This window comes from Syngnathus leptorhynchus, chromosome 4 (assembly GCF_054491065.1).
Source record: "Syngnathus leptorhynchus isolate UIUO chromosome 4, UIUO_Slep, whole genome shotgun sequence".
Lineage (NCBI taxonomy): Eukaryota > Metazoa > Chordata > Actinopteri > Syngnathiformes > Syngnathidae > Syngnathus > Syngnathus leptorhynchus.
This window is the reverse complement of record NC_141198.1, coordinates 4342514-4355043: the sequence shown is the minus strand read 5'-3', so window position 1 is coordinate 4355043 and position 12530 is coordinate 4342514. Positions and strand designations below refer to the sequence as shown.

Sequence of the window (12530 nt, the reverse complement as noted above, 5' to 3'; positions counted from 1 at the left end):
ATGCTTTGGTTAGCATAACATGAAAAGATAAAACATCAGTATCAGTTATATCAGCTGACTTTGGGCAAGGAATAGTGAACTGGTCACGAACTCATGACTGGGACTAGGACACAACAGAGAAACAACCTAAAGTAATCGTTAAAGGAACAGTGCTAACGTTTAAGTTTAACAATTAAGTCTGGAAATTCTTCCTGCAGCCGGTATTTTTCAAATTAGCATCGATCGTACCCATACTTTACATGAGCCCACAAGTACTCATCTTTTTTTAATGATATTTTTTTAAACTCTTGCGTTTTCCCAATGCAGCATTCGAGAAAGGTCGGAAGTCTGATATATCCCACTCCGATTTGCCAGTTCCGGAGGTGAATGTAAACAAAGATGCCTGATTCTGATAGATTGTTTGTTCTTGTCAAACTCATTTTTGTCACGGGCCGCATTTTTCTCATAGTTTCCGTCGGAGGGCCATTCTGACTGTCAATGTATATATTATATACAGTACAGGCTGCACAACAAACTGATGAATAATGAGCTTTGAAATCAGACACTAGTAAAAAACTAAAATCTAATATTTTAAAAAGATGATTGGTCATAAAAATTGCCAGCATTATCTGTAGTTTTTAAAATTGAAGACAATTTGCAATTTTAGTCAAAGCACAATTTGTCTTCACGGGCCATATAAAATGATGTAGCGGGCTGTCTTTGGCCCACGGGCCTTGAGTTTGACACCTATCAATCCTCAAGATTCTTGATCGTCACAATACATTTTGACCTCCAGCAAACCTCCTTCATAATTTATATGAATAAAGGGATATCGTATCTCCAAAGATTTCAATCATTTCACCCAATAACTTCATTCAGGTGGATAACTGCATAACTTCACGCAGTCAGTACAAATCACATTGTGCTATGTGAAGTTATTTTTAATAAGTAAATTAATGTAATCATAAACAATAAGCTAAATAGTATTAAATAATTTATCTTGTACATTAAATTTTGCCAGTCAGGACTGTCTTCGTCTTTGAGACGTCACTCCACGGTCACCGTTGTGGAGTGACGTCACATTATAGTCAGCCATGACATCGGCGTCTTTTTTTGCCCGAATTCGCAAATCGGACCTCCCAATTCCAAGAGGCGTTCAAGTGCACTTTTCCTCGCTGGCAGTCGTAAAAGTCTGGCTTCCCACTTTCCTCGAATGCAGCAGTTTTGGAATCACTGTCTATGTGCTAGTATAAAATGCTCCTATTGGCCCCGACTATGGCCAATGAAGAGCAATCTTGTATGGGGGACTCATTTCCATGTGGGTACTGGTAAACTGCTACCTACTAGCCAAAGAAATAAACCATGGTAAGGTTTTTACAAGTCCTTCATATTTAACAGACGAAATACAAGGGTATTGTTGAACAAACACATGTTAACACTCGCTTAAGTAGAAAACGGTGTTGGTATGGTTTTGTGTCTCAAACTGTACGATGCAACTAATGAATCAACAGCCATCAAGCAAAAAAAAAAATCTACGGCTGCTTGAAGGGAGCATCTCGTACAACGTTAATCTCGTACCAACTAAAAAGTATTGGTTAACGACTAACAAACCAAGATCGTTTTAATCTTTTTAATTCGATTTGAAAGCAAAAAGGGCAATGTTTTCTGCGCGTGCAACAAACATAGATTGCAAGCAATGGCGACGAAAGAATTCCTCATGAGATGTTTGTACATGTTTTTAATGATCATATGTTACATTAAATGTAAGGCATTGTTATGTTATTTTGATAGCTTCGTCGAGAGGTCAGACTGAGGCGGGAGTACTTGTATAGGAAGGCACAAGAAGACAGGCTCCGAACAATCGAAGAGAAGAAACAGAAGCTGAAGGGTGCTCTCGATGGTACGGATGGCATGCTCTTCATATCAACGGAATAGTGAAATGTATGACATTGAAGTCACATTTTCCCCCATTCCTTCCAGAAAACTGTTTGCTTCCAACTGAGGTACGCAAAGATGCATTGCAGCTCCAGAAACTTTTGGAATATGATGATGACGGCGCAGAGGGTTAGTGTTACGTTAGTACAATTAATCAAATGCTTAAACAATATTTATCCCAGTTAAGTTATGACATTGCCTCCCTTACAGGTGTCAGCTCACATATGGATGATGAGTACAAATGGGCTGGAGTTGAAGATCCCAAAGTCATGGTCACCACTTCCAGAGACCCGAGTTCTCGACTCAAAATGTTTGCTAAGGTTTGGCCCAGTTGTTTCTGAGAGATTCCCAAACTACTTAACGCGTTAAGTGTCGTAGCAGGAACAGTATAGTAGAATAGATAAATCAATAATAACATGACAATTTCGATGTACAGTATCTGATATATTAAATGGAAATTCAATATATGTTGGCAGGCATTACGTATGTACAATCTGTGTGTCTTAATATCTGGTTCTTCAACAGTAGATACTGTTAAAAACAAAAAATTTTAGTCGTTGCAGATTTAAAAAATATATTTGCTCAATATTATTACACATTTGTATTGTGCAGAAATGTATTGTAATGTTAGGTATTTGTTCCTATTTGTCCGCTTGCTCTAGAGATGTCAAAATTACCTGATTAATCAATAGTAAATCAATTATAAAAATAATTGTTTAGACATTTATTTAACTTAATGTCCTAATCTTTTGATTTTAGGCTCTCAAAAGTAATAATATGTCTAGTCCTCAATGAAAACAGGCTAATTTCTCATTTTTTTTCATCCAAATAACACATTTGAAAAACGCTGCTCTTACTTTGGAAAACAATGACCATCAATCCTACTGGTGTGATGTTTCTTAAGGGTTGTTTTGATTTTTTTTTTTAATTACTAAATGATACCAAATAAACAAAAAGACATACCGTAATTTTCAGACTATAAGTTGCGGTTTTTGTCATAGTTTGGGTGGGGGGGCGACTTATATGTGATTTTTTTTTTTTTTCACAGATTTTCAACAAAAAAAAATCGGCGATGTAGTGAAACCGCGATAAACGAACCGCGATGTAGCAAGGGATTACTGTCATTTGGACTGCAAGTGATGTCACCCGTGCCGCGCGGCGGTTGTTTACATAAAGGGCAAAGGATTCGATCACAGGATGACGAAGATGACGGAGGTCCCCACGTACTACCGGCATCATTAGCGGCTTTGTTTGTCAGTGACACGGAGGACGAAGAGTTTGAAGGATTTAATGATTTGGAGTGACACAGAAGGTTTGAAAAACTATTATGGCTTTTACGCACGCCCGATCCTTCTCGACGGGAGATCTCTTTCACCTCCATGAATGGAAGTCGGGGGACGGTGCTTGGCCGGGTGGCTGTCCGGGGACGGTGGATGGGGCTCGGACATGGCTTTTACGCACGCAAGCTCCTATTCTATAGAGCTCTCTTCCACCTACGTGGATGGAAGTCGGGGGCCGACGCTCGGCTGGGTGGCTGTCTGGGGACGGTGGATGGGGCTCGGACATGGCTTTTACGCACGTCCGCTCCTATTCTATGGAGCTCTCTTCCACCTCCATGGCTGGAAGTTCAGTAGTTGTTGACTCGTTGAACTCTTGTTTTGTTAAATAAAGAGCCGTTTACCAAACCCACGTCTTTCCTGGTACTTTGTTAACGCTACAATATAGTTATATACTAGATCTCTGCAGCGCACGCGCAGCGTTGTTGACATAAAGAACAGGGAATTTGGTCGATGGATTTAATGATTTGGAGTGACACAGATGGTTTGATATATGATAGTTGTTATATGATAGTTATTTGAAATATACTTTATATATCGTGATATGGGTCTGTGGAATAATTAGAAATGCAACTTACAACGGGTCCGACGTCAGCATATGCGGCGCATATGCGGCATTGTTTTCATAAAGCAAGATCGATGGATTTAATGAATTGGAGTGACACAGATGGTTTTATAAACGTGTTATTTATGTAATACTTACTTGAATAACTCTGAATGTTACGTCAGGCCCGTTCTCAGCTCCTCGTTTGTGTATATATCACGTTAGCATACCGTATCGTTTAGCCTGTTGTTGCTGGTTTATGTCTGTTTTTGGGGTTGGATTTTGACAAATAAATTTGCCCCAAAAGTGCGACTTATACTCCGGTGCGACTTGTATATGTTTTTTTTTCACTTTATTGTGCATTTTATGGCTGTTGCGACTTATACTCCGGAACGACTTATAGTCCAATAATTACGGTGCATCTAAAACAAATGTTGTTGTTTTTTTTCACTTAATTGTGCATTTTATGGCTGGTGCGACTTATACTCCGGAGCGACTTATAGTCCCAAGATTACGGTAGTTAAGAAACAGTAATTGGAGGGAAAAAAATGTAATACACTTTAACGAGAATAAAATTGTATCTGATTAATTGATGGAATAATCGATCGAATAATTTATTCTAAAAATAAACCATAGTGACAGCCCTACATTGCATCCAAGCTTACTTCACAAAATAAAGATGTGCCACCTTTTTTTCAATTAACAACTACCATCTGTTCTGACACAGGAGGTCAAATTGATGTTTCCTGGAGCTCAACGCATGAACAGGGGCAACCATGAGATTCCTACACTGGTGCGAGCCTGCAAAGCCAACAACGTCACTGACCTTGTCATGATTCATGAAACCAGAGGACAGCCAGGTTTGTTAATTCTTTAACGTTCAACAAAAGAGATGTTGTAAAAAAAAAAAAAAAGTATCAGAACTGGTTTCACAAAATCAATATTTCAAATACAAACTTTGAATTACAAGTTACCCTGTTTAAAGTAATCCCTCTGGAGTCTAACCTACCGTCTTAGCCTTCTCTGCCATGCCTTTTTACATTGTCTGAAAGATCTTCCGGGATCCGTTGCAGCTCTGTCGTCTTGGCCATTTTGATGTGGCTTCAAAAATGTCACTTGAGCTTGGAAAGAATAATAAAAAAAAACACTTAATGCCACATTAGGTGACTGGGAGGTTGCTTTCTTCTTGGCCATGAATTGTCAGATGGTCAAGACATTATTAGCTGGTGTGTTGTCATGATGAAGCAGCTACAAGTTGCTCTGCCAAAACTCTCACCTCTTCCCGCAAACAAGCAGGCTGTCGCTGGAATCTTGCTGGTTAATTGTGTAGCTCACATTGAAAGGGAAAATTCATAGTAATTTTCGGACTATAAGTCGCATTTTCTTTCATAGTTTGGGTGGGGGGGCACTTATGTTATTTAAGCTTTTCGTTCAAGAAATGTCTAAATATTAAATTTGGATTTAAAACTATCGTAATTTTCAGACTATAAGTTGCGTTTTTTGTCATAGTTTGGGTGGGGGAGGCGCGCGACATACTCAGGAGCGACTTCTATGTGATTTTTTTCATTAATTTTCAAAATCCGCAATGTAGTAAAACCGTGATAAACGAACCGCAATGTAGCAAGGGCTTACTGTCATTTGAACTACAAGTGATGTCACCGGTGCCGCGCGGCGGTTGTTTACATAAAGGACAAAGGATTCGATCACGGGATGACAAAGATGACGAAGGGCCCAGCGTTTGAAGGATTTAATGATTTGGAGTGGCACAAGGTTTGAAAAACGTATTTATGTTATAGTTATTTGATATATTTTATTTCGTGTAGCAGCTTGTATATGTTTTTATCGTTACAGTTCAGTAGTTGTTGGCTCGTTGAATTCTTGTTTTGTTAAATAAAGAGCCGTTTACCATACCCACGTCTTTCCTGGTACTTTATTAACGCTACAACATAGTTATATACTAGATCTGTGCGGCGCGCGGGGCGTTGTTGACATAAAGGACGAGGAATTTGATCGATGGATTTAATGATTAGGAGTGACACAGATGGTTTGATAATGTTGTTGTTATACGATAGTTATTTGAAATATACTTTATATATCGTTATATGTGTCTGTGGAATAATTAGAAATGCAACTTACAACGGGTCCGACGTCAGCATATGTGGTGGATACGCATCATTGTTTACATAAAGCACGATCGATGGATTTAATGAATTGGAGTGACACAGATGGTTTGATAAACGTGTTGTTTATGTAATACTTATTTGAATAACTGAATGTTACGCCAGGCCCGTTCTCAGCTCCTCGTTTGTGTATATGTCACGTTAGCATACCATATCGTTTAGCCTGTTGTTGCAGGTTCATGTCTGTTCTTGGTGTTGTTTTTGACAAATACATTTGCCCCAAAAGTGCGACTTATACTCCGGTGCGACTTATATGGTTTTCTTTTTCACTTTATTGTGCATTTTATGGCTGGTGCGATTTATACTCTGGAGCGACTTATCGTCCGAAAATTACGGTATTGTCCTGCAGCTTTTCTGATACATCTCAAGATATTACATATCTGCTTTTTTTGGGTGGAGGGGAACTGAAAGAAAATTCATCTAGATTTGTACCATTTCTGAAGTACCCTGAAATGCCACAGGATGGTGACAAAGCCCTGTTTGTTAGAACAGCAACTTTACTTTCACACTTTACTTTACTTTTACATATTTGTTTCTTATTTTTCTGGGGCAGGGGGTGCTATTTTCCATTATATGCTGAGAAAAAAAATTCTGCTTTTTTGTAGACCCTCTGTGCTCTGTTTTATAGAAGAGGCTTGTGTTTACTTTGTGCTATGGTATTTATAGGTAATTACATATTGAACCCAACAATCTGCCTCTTAGATAAAAATCCCACATCACCCGCAAAAACATTTTATTACTTCTTCGAGGAACAAATCTTCAATGTTGTGAATTATTCTCTCTAGACAAGTGTCTTCCCTACTAAAATGTCAGGGATTATGGTGGGGAATCGCTGTGTTCCTATAGATTCAATTACGATTCAGGGGCCGTTCCATTATAAGATTGTTGTATGATGAACTATAAGTACTGTATAATGATGCACTTTTTCAAAACATATTTTTCTCACTATTACTTGCAATCTTTAAAAAGTGTATTTATAAAAGACACAGTTTTGGATTAATTTCATTATATTTTATTAAACTAAGGGGATTGCATACACTCCCGTAATTAGTATTACTGCTACTTCTGCTACTACTACCGCTGCTACTATTACTACCACCGCTGCTACTAATGCTACTACTACTACTCCTGATCCTCCCCAAAAGCTATATCATGATAAATGGTAGCATTTAATCGAAAAAAAAAACTTCTATTTTGGGTGTTCAATATGAAATTAAACAAGAGCACAAAAACACTGCAATTAATTAGAAATGTGTACTTGAGTTTAAAAGATATATGAACTTCACTTCTGACATGATACTCCGCACAGAATCCCCTTTTACTAAACAAAAGTTCTTTTTTAATGTGAGTTCAACAAGCATCCATCCATCCATCTTCTTCCGCTTATCCGGGGTCGGGTCGCGGGGGCAGCAGCTTTAGGAGGGACTCCCAGACCTCCCTCTCCCCAGCAACTTCATCCAGCTCATCCCGGGGGATCCCAAGGCGTTCCCAGGCCAGCTGAGAGACGTAGTCTCTCCAGCGCGTCCTGGGTTGTCCCCGGGGTCTACTACCGGTGGGACATGCCCGGAACACCTCCCCAGGGAGGCGTCCTGGAGGCATCCTGATGAGATGCCCGAGCCACCTCATCTGGCTCCTCTCAATGTGGAGGAGCAGCGGCTCTACTCCGAGTCTCTCCCGGATGACCGAGCTTCTCACCCTATCTCTAAGGGAGACCTCGGACACCCTGCAGAGGAAACTCATTTCGGCCGCTTGTATCCTGGATCTCATTCTTTCGGTCACAACCCATAGATCGTGACCATAGGTGAGGGTAGAAGCGTAGATCGACCGGTAAATCGAGAGCTTTGCCATTTGGCTCAGCTCTCTCTTCACCACGACAGACCGGTACAGAGTCCGCATTACTGCCGACGCTGCACCGATCCGCCTGTCGATCTCGCGCTCCATCCTGCCCTCACTCGTGAACAAGACCCCAAGATACTTGAACTCCTCCACTTGGGGCAGGATCTCACCCCCGATCCGGAGAGGGCATTCCACCCTTTTCCGACCGAGGACCATGGACTCGGATTTGGAGGTGCTGACCCTCATCCCGACCGCTTCACACTCGGCTGCGAACCGCTCCAGTGAGAGCTGGAGATCAGGTCCTGAAGAAGCCAACAGCACCACGTCATCTGCAAAAACCAGTGACGCAATGCTGAGGTCCCCAAACCAGACCCCCTCAACGCCTCGGCTGCGCCTAGAAATTCTGTCCATAAAAATTATGAACAGAATCGGTGACAAAGGGCAGCCTTGGCGGAGTCCAACCCTCACTGGGAACGAATCCGACTTACTGTCGGAAATGCGGACCAAACTCTGGCATCGGTGATACAGGGACCGAACCGCCCTTATCAGTTGGCTCGGCACCCCGTACCCTCGAAGCACCCTCCACAGAACCTTCCGAGGGACACGGTCGAACGCCTTCTCCAATTCCACAAAACACATCTGGACTGGTTGGGCTAACTCCCATGCACCCTCGAGGATCCTGCCGAGGGTGTAGAGCTGGTCCACTGTTCCACGGCCAGGACGAAAGCCACACTGCTCCTCCTGAATCCGAGGCTCGACCTCCTGACGGATCCTCCTCTCCAGCACCCCTGAACAGACCTTGCCGGGGAGGCTGAGGAGTGTGATTCCCCTGTAATTGGAACACATCCTCCGGTCCCCCTTCTTAAAGAGGGGAACCACCATTCCAGTCTGCCAATCCAGAGGCACCACCGTCCCTGATGTCCACGCAATGCTGTAGAGGCGTGTCAGCCATGACTGCCCCACAAAATCCAGAGCCTTTAAGAACTCCAGGCGGACCTCATCCACCCCCGGGGCCCTGCCACCGAGGAGTTTTTTAACTGCCTCAGTGACTTCGACCTCTGAGATTGGAGAGTCCGCCTCAGAGTCTTCAGGCCCTGCTTCCACAATGGAAGGCGTGTCGGTGGAATTGAGGAGGTCTTCAAAGTATTCCCCCCACCGACTCAAGACATCCCGAGTTGAGGTCAGCAGCACACTATCTCCACTGTAAACAGTGTTGACCGTGCACTGCTTCCCCCTCCTGAGACGCCGGATGGTGGACCAGAATTTCCTCAAAGCCATGGCCTCACCAAACTCCTCGCACTCCCGGGTTTTTGCCTCAGCAACCGCCGAAGCTGCGTTCCGCTTAGCCATCCGGTACCTGTCAGCTGCCTCCGGTCCCGCAGGCCAAAACGGCCCTATAGGACTCCTTCTTCAGCTTGACGGCATCCCTTACCGCCGGTGTCCACCACCGGGTTGGGGGATTGCCGCCACGACAGGCACCAACAACCTTACGGCCACAGCTCCGGTCGGCTGCCTCAACAATGGAGGCGCGGAACAAGGTCCACTCGGACTCAATGTCTCCCGCCTCCCCCGGGACGTTGGAAAAGCTCTGTCGGAGATGGGAGTTGAAGCTCTTCCTGACAGGGGATTCTGCCAGACGTTCCCAGCAGACCCTCACAGAGCGTTTGGGTCTGCCAGGTCGGACCGGCACCATCAGAGCCAACCCACCACCAGGTGGTGATCAATTGACAGCTCCGCCCCTCTCCACCCGAGTGTCCAAAACATGCGGCCGCAAATCCGATGACACGACTACAAGGTCGATCAACGAACTGCGGCCTAGGGTGTCCTGGTGCCAAGTGCACACATGGACACCCTTATGCTTGAACATGGTGTTCATTATAGAAAATCCGTGTCGAGCACAGAAGTCCAACAATAGAACACCGCTTGGGTTAAGATCTGGGGGGCCGTTCCTCCCAATCACGCCCTTCCAGGTCTCACTGTCATTGCCCACGTGAGAATTGAAGTCACCTAGTAGAACGATGAAGTCCCCAGAAGGAGCGCTCTCCAGCACTTCTTCCAGGGACTCCAAGAAGGGTGGGTACTCTGAGCTGCCGTTCAGTGCATAGACACAAGCAACAGTCAGGACCCGTCCCCCCACCCGAAGGCGGAGGGAGGCTACCCTCTCGCTCACCGGGGTGAACCCCAATATGCAGGCGCCCAGCCGGGGGGTAATAAGTATGCCAACACCTGCTCGACGCCTCTTACCGTGGGCAACTCCAGAGTGGAAGAGAGTCCAGCCCCTCTCGAGAGGGTTTGTACCAGAGCCCAAACTCTGTGTGTAGGCAAGTCCGACTATGTCAACATGGCTCCTAGGATCATAGGGGCACGCAAACCCCTCCACCACGAGAAGGTGACGACTCACGGAGGGGAGTTCAACAAGCAATTGCAACTAAAACTTATAAGGCGGGTTAAAGGTCAATTCCAATACTTAGTACTTACTAAGTAAGTAATACTTGTTGTGCAAATCCAATAAACCTTGATTAACAGGTCGATTTAATAGTGTACCAATGTATGCAGCAGTGCTCAAAATACCACATTTGCCATGATGGAATAAGGATCACGTTTGAATCACAATGCATCTAATAATCTGTGGTGTTGGATTTTGACAAATAAATTTGCCCCAAAAGTGCGACTTATAGAACGGTGCGACTTATATTTGTTTTTTTATCACTTTATTGTGCATTTTATGGCTGGTGCGATTTATACTCCGGAGCGACTTATAGTCTGAAATTTACGGTATATATTTTGTTAGTATACGGTGCTAGAGCTTGCTTGCTCGTGCTATCAGTCATGTCCAAAGGATATCAAGGACCTACGTTGAATTTTGTTTCATTCACAAGAGAAACATTTCACATATGAAAATTCACATTTTCATTTAGGGTCAACATTCCCTCCAATACAATGTTATGCACAACTTGTAAAATCTTATTTTTAAAATAGGCTTTAAATAAAACTTTGTCACTATAAACCTGGTGTGAATGAAAGTACTGGCTGTGATAGTTTGTTCATCTGTATTTTCAGATGGCCTTGTGGTGTGCCACCTGCCATTTGGACCCACAGCTTATTTCACGCTTTATAATGTGGTAATGAGGCACGATGTCCCAGACATAGGCACCATGTCTGAGGCCTACCCCCATCTCATCTTTCACAACTTCACCTCACGGCTTGGCAAGCGGGTGAGTACTCAACCATGCTCTGCTCACATGCTGCTGATAGTGTCTTTCATCATTTGTCCGTGAGTTTACCTAATTAATCCCTCTCGCACAGGTATCCAATATCCTCAAGTATCTTTTTCCAGTGCCGAAAGAGGACAGTAGGCGTGTAATCACATTTGCCAACCAAGAGGACTTCATCTCTTATAGGTCAGTATAGAGGTGTCCTCTTATTTAAAAGGACATGTTGCATCATGTGCTATAAGATGGAGGAGCAGTAAACGTGTTTGTGCTTTTTTGGCGGTTTTCTTTTTAACAGACATCACACCTATAAGAAAACAGATCACAAGAACATAGAACTGACAGAAGTGGGGCCCAGGTTTGAAATGAAATGTAAGTATAAATTGAGCCAGATTTAGAACTCTGGTGCATATTTTAATCAATCCTGCGACCCTGTGAAAATTCAACCTGCTTTGAACTTAAACCATGTTTTTATCAGGATATGTATGGGATATTTACTGTATTCACCTAAGAAAAAAGGGCTCAGTTTCATTTATTTATTACAATAAAAATAATGAAAATGGGCCTGCTTTCGGGGTGGGATTATTTTTCCCGCACCATTTTGATTTTATATTCATTCTGATGGCTGTGGAAATTTTATCCATATCAAGGAATGTAACAAATGTTACATATATGCCGGTTTAGCTGCCTAAATATGAGTGTAAAATGTCTTATCCTGTGTCATGTAGTTTCTTATAAGTACCTTTTTTCCCCTTATGTTCAAACCATTTATGTTGTAATGCATGTTCTTTTTGACATTTCCATGTGGAAAATGTTCTCTGACTTTAAATCCCTCTTTCTCTTTCTAGTATACATGATCAAATTGGGCACACTGGAAAACGAGACCACAGCAGATGTTGAGTGGCGACACCATGCATATACGCACACGTCCAAGAAAAGAAGGTTTCTCAGTGTCCAATCAGTTTAGAAACAATTAATCTAATCGAACATTTGGACAGTTTATCAAACTGACTGACTGGATTGGTTTTTTGTTTTTTTTGTTTTTTGTTTTAATCAGACGTATCATTGTTGAGCTCCCATTAAAAACAAGACAATTTCAATATATCCACTGGAGATGTCAGCATTTGTCAAATGATTATATCCTTTGGACACTTCTTGATTGCATGTCCTGTACTTCTTTTTTTTTTTTTTTTTTTTAATAAAATGTATTGCCTGTTTGTATTTGTTCATTTCTTGACTATTGAATAACAGGCATCATACTTAAAATAAAAAGTGTAATTTTCACTGTTTATTTTACGGCAGGAGCATCCCAATGGGATGTGGTAGGTGCAAAACATATATAATGTTAGACACTTTAATTAATTTAAATTTTTTAGATTTAAATATCTTCTCTGGTATAAGTGAGTGTCGCAGTTTTCTTCGCTGTAGTTTTGAAAGCGATCAGATTGCAGCTCGACACTACTGTTGCTTCATTTACATGACAGTGAGGTTAGTGAACGCCCATCTC

At 42.5% G+C, this 12530-nt stretch overlaps 1 protein-coding gene across 1 annotated transcript; it reads left to right on the top strand.

Moving 5' to 3' along the window:
- Window positions 1-1178: 1178 nt before the first annotated feature.
- imp4 (IMP U3 small nucleolar ribonucleoprotein 4) lies at window positions 1179-12240 on the top strand. The gene is made up of 9 exons (XM_085909019.1): window positions 1179-1344; window positions 1771-1879; window positions 1960-2043; window positions 2125-2234; window positions 4523-4655; window positions 10872-11026; window positions 11118-11212; window positions 11322-11395; window positions 11872-12240. The coding sequence occupies exons 1-9, from the start codon at window positions 1342-1344 to the stop codon at window positions 11988-11990; spliced, it is 882 nt and encodes a 293-aa protein (XP_085765145.1). The 5' UTR covers window positions 1179-1341; the 3' UTR covers window positions 11991-12240.
- Window positions 12241-12530: the final 290 nt, after the last annotated feature.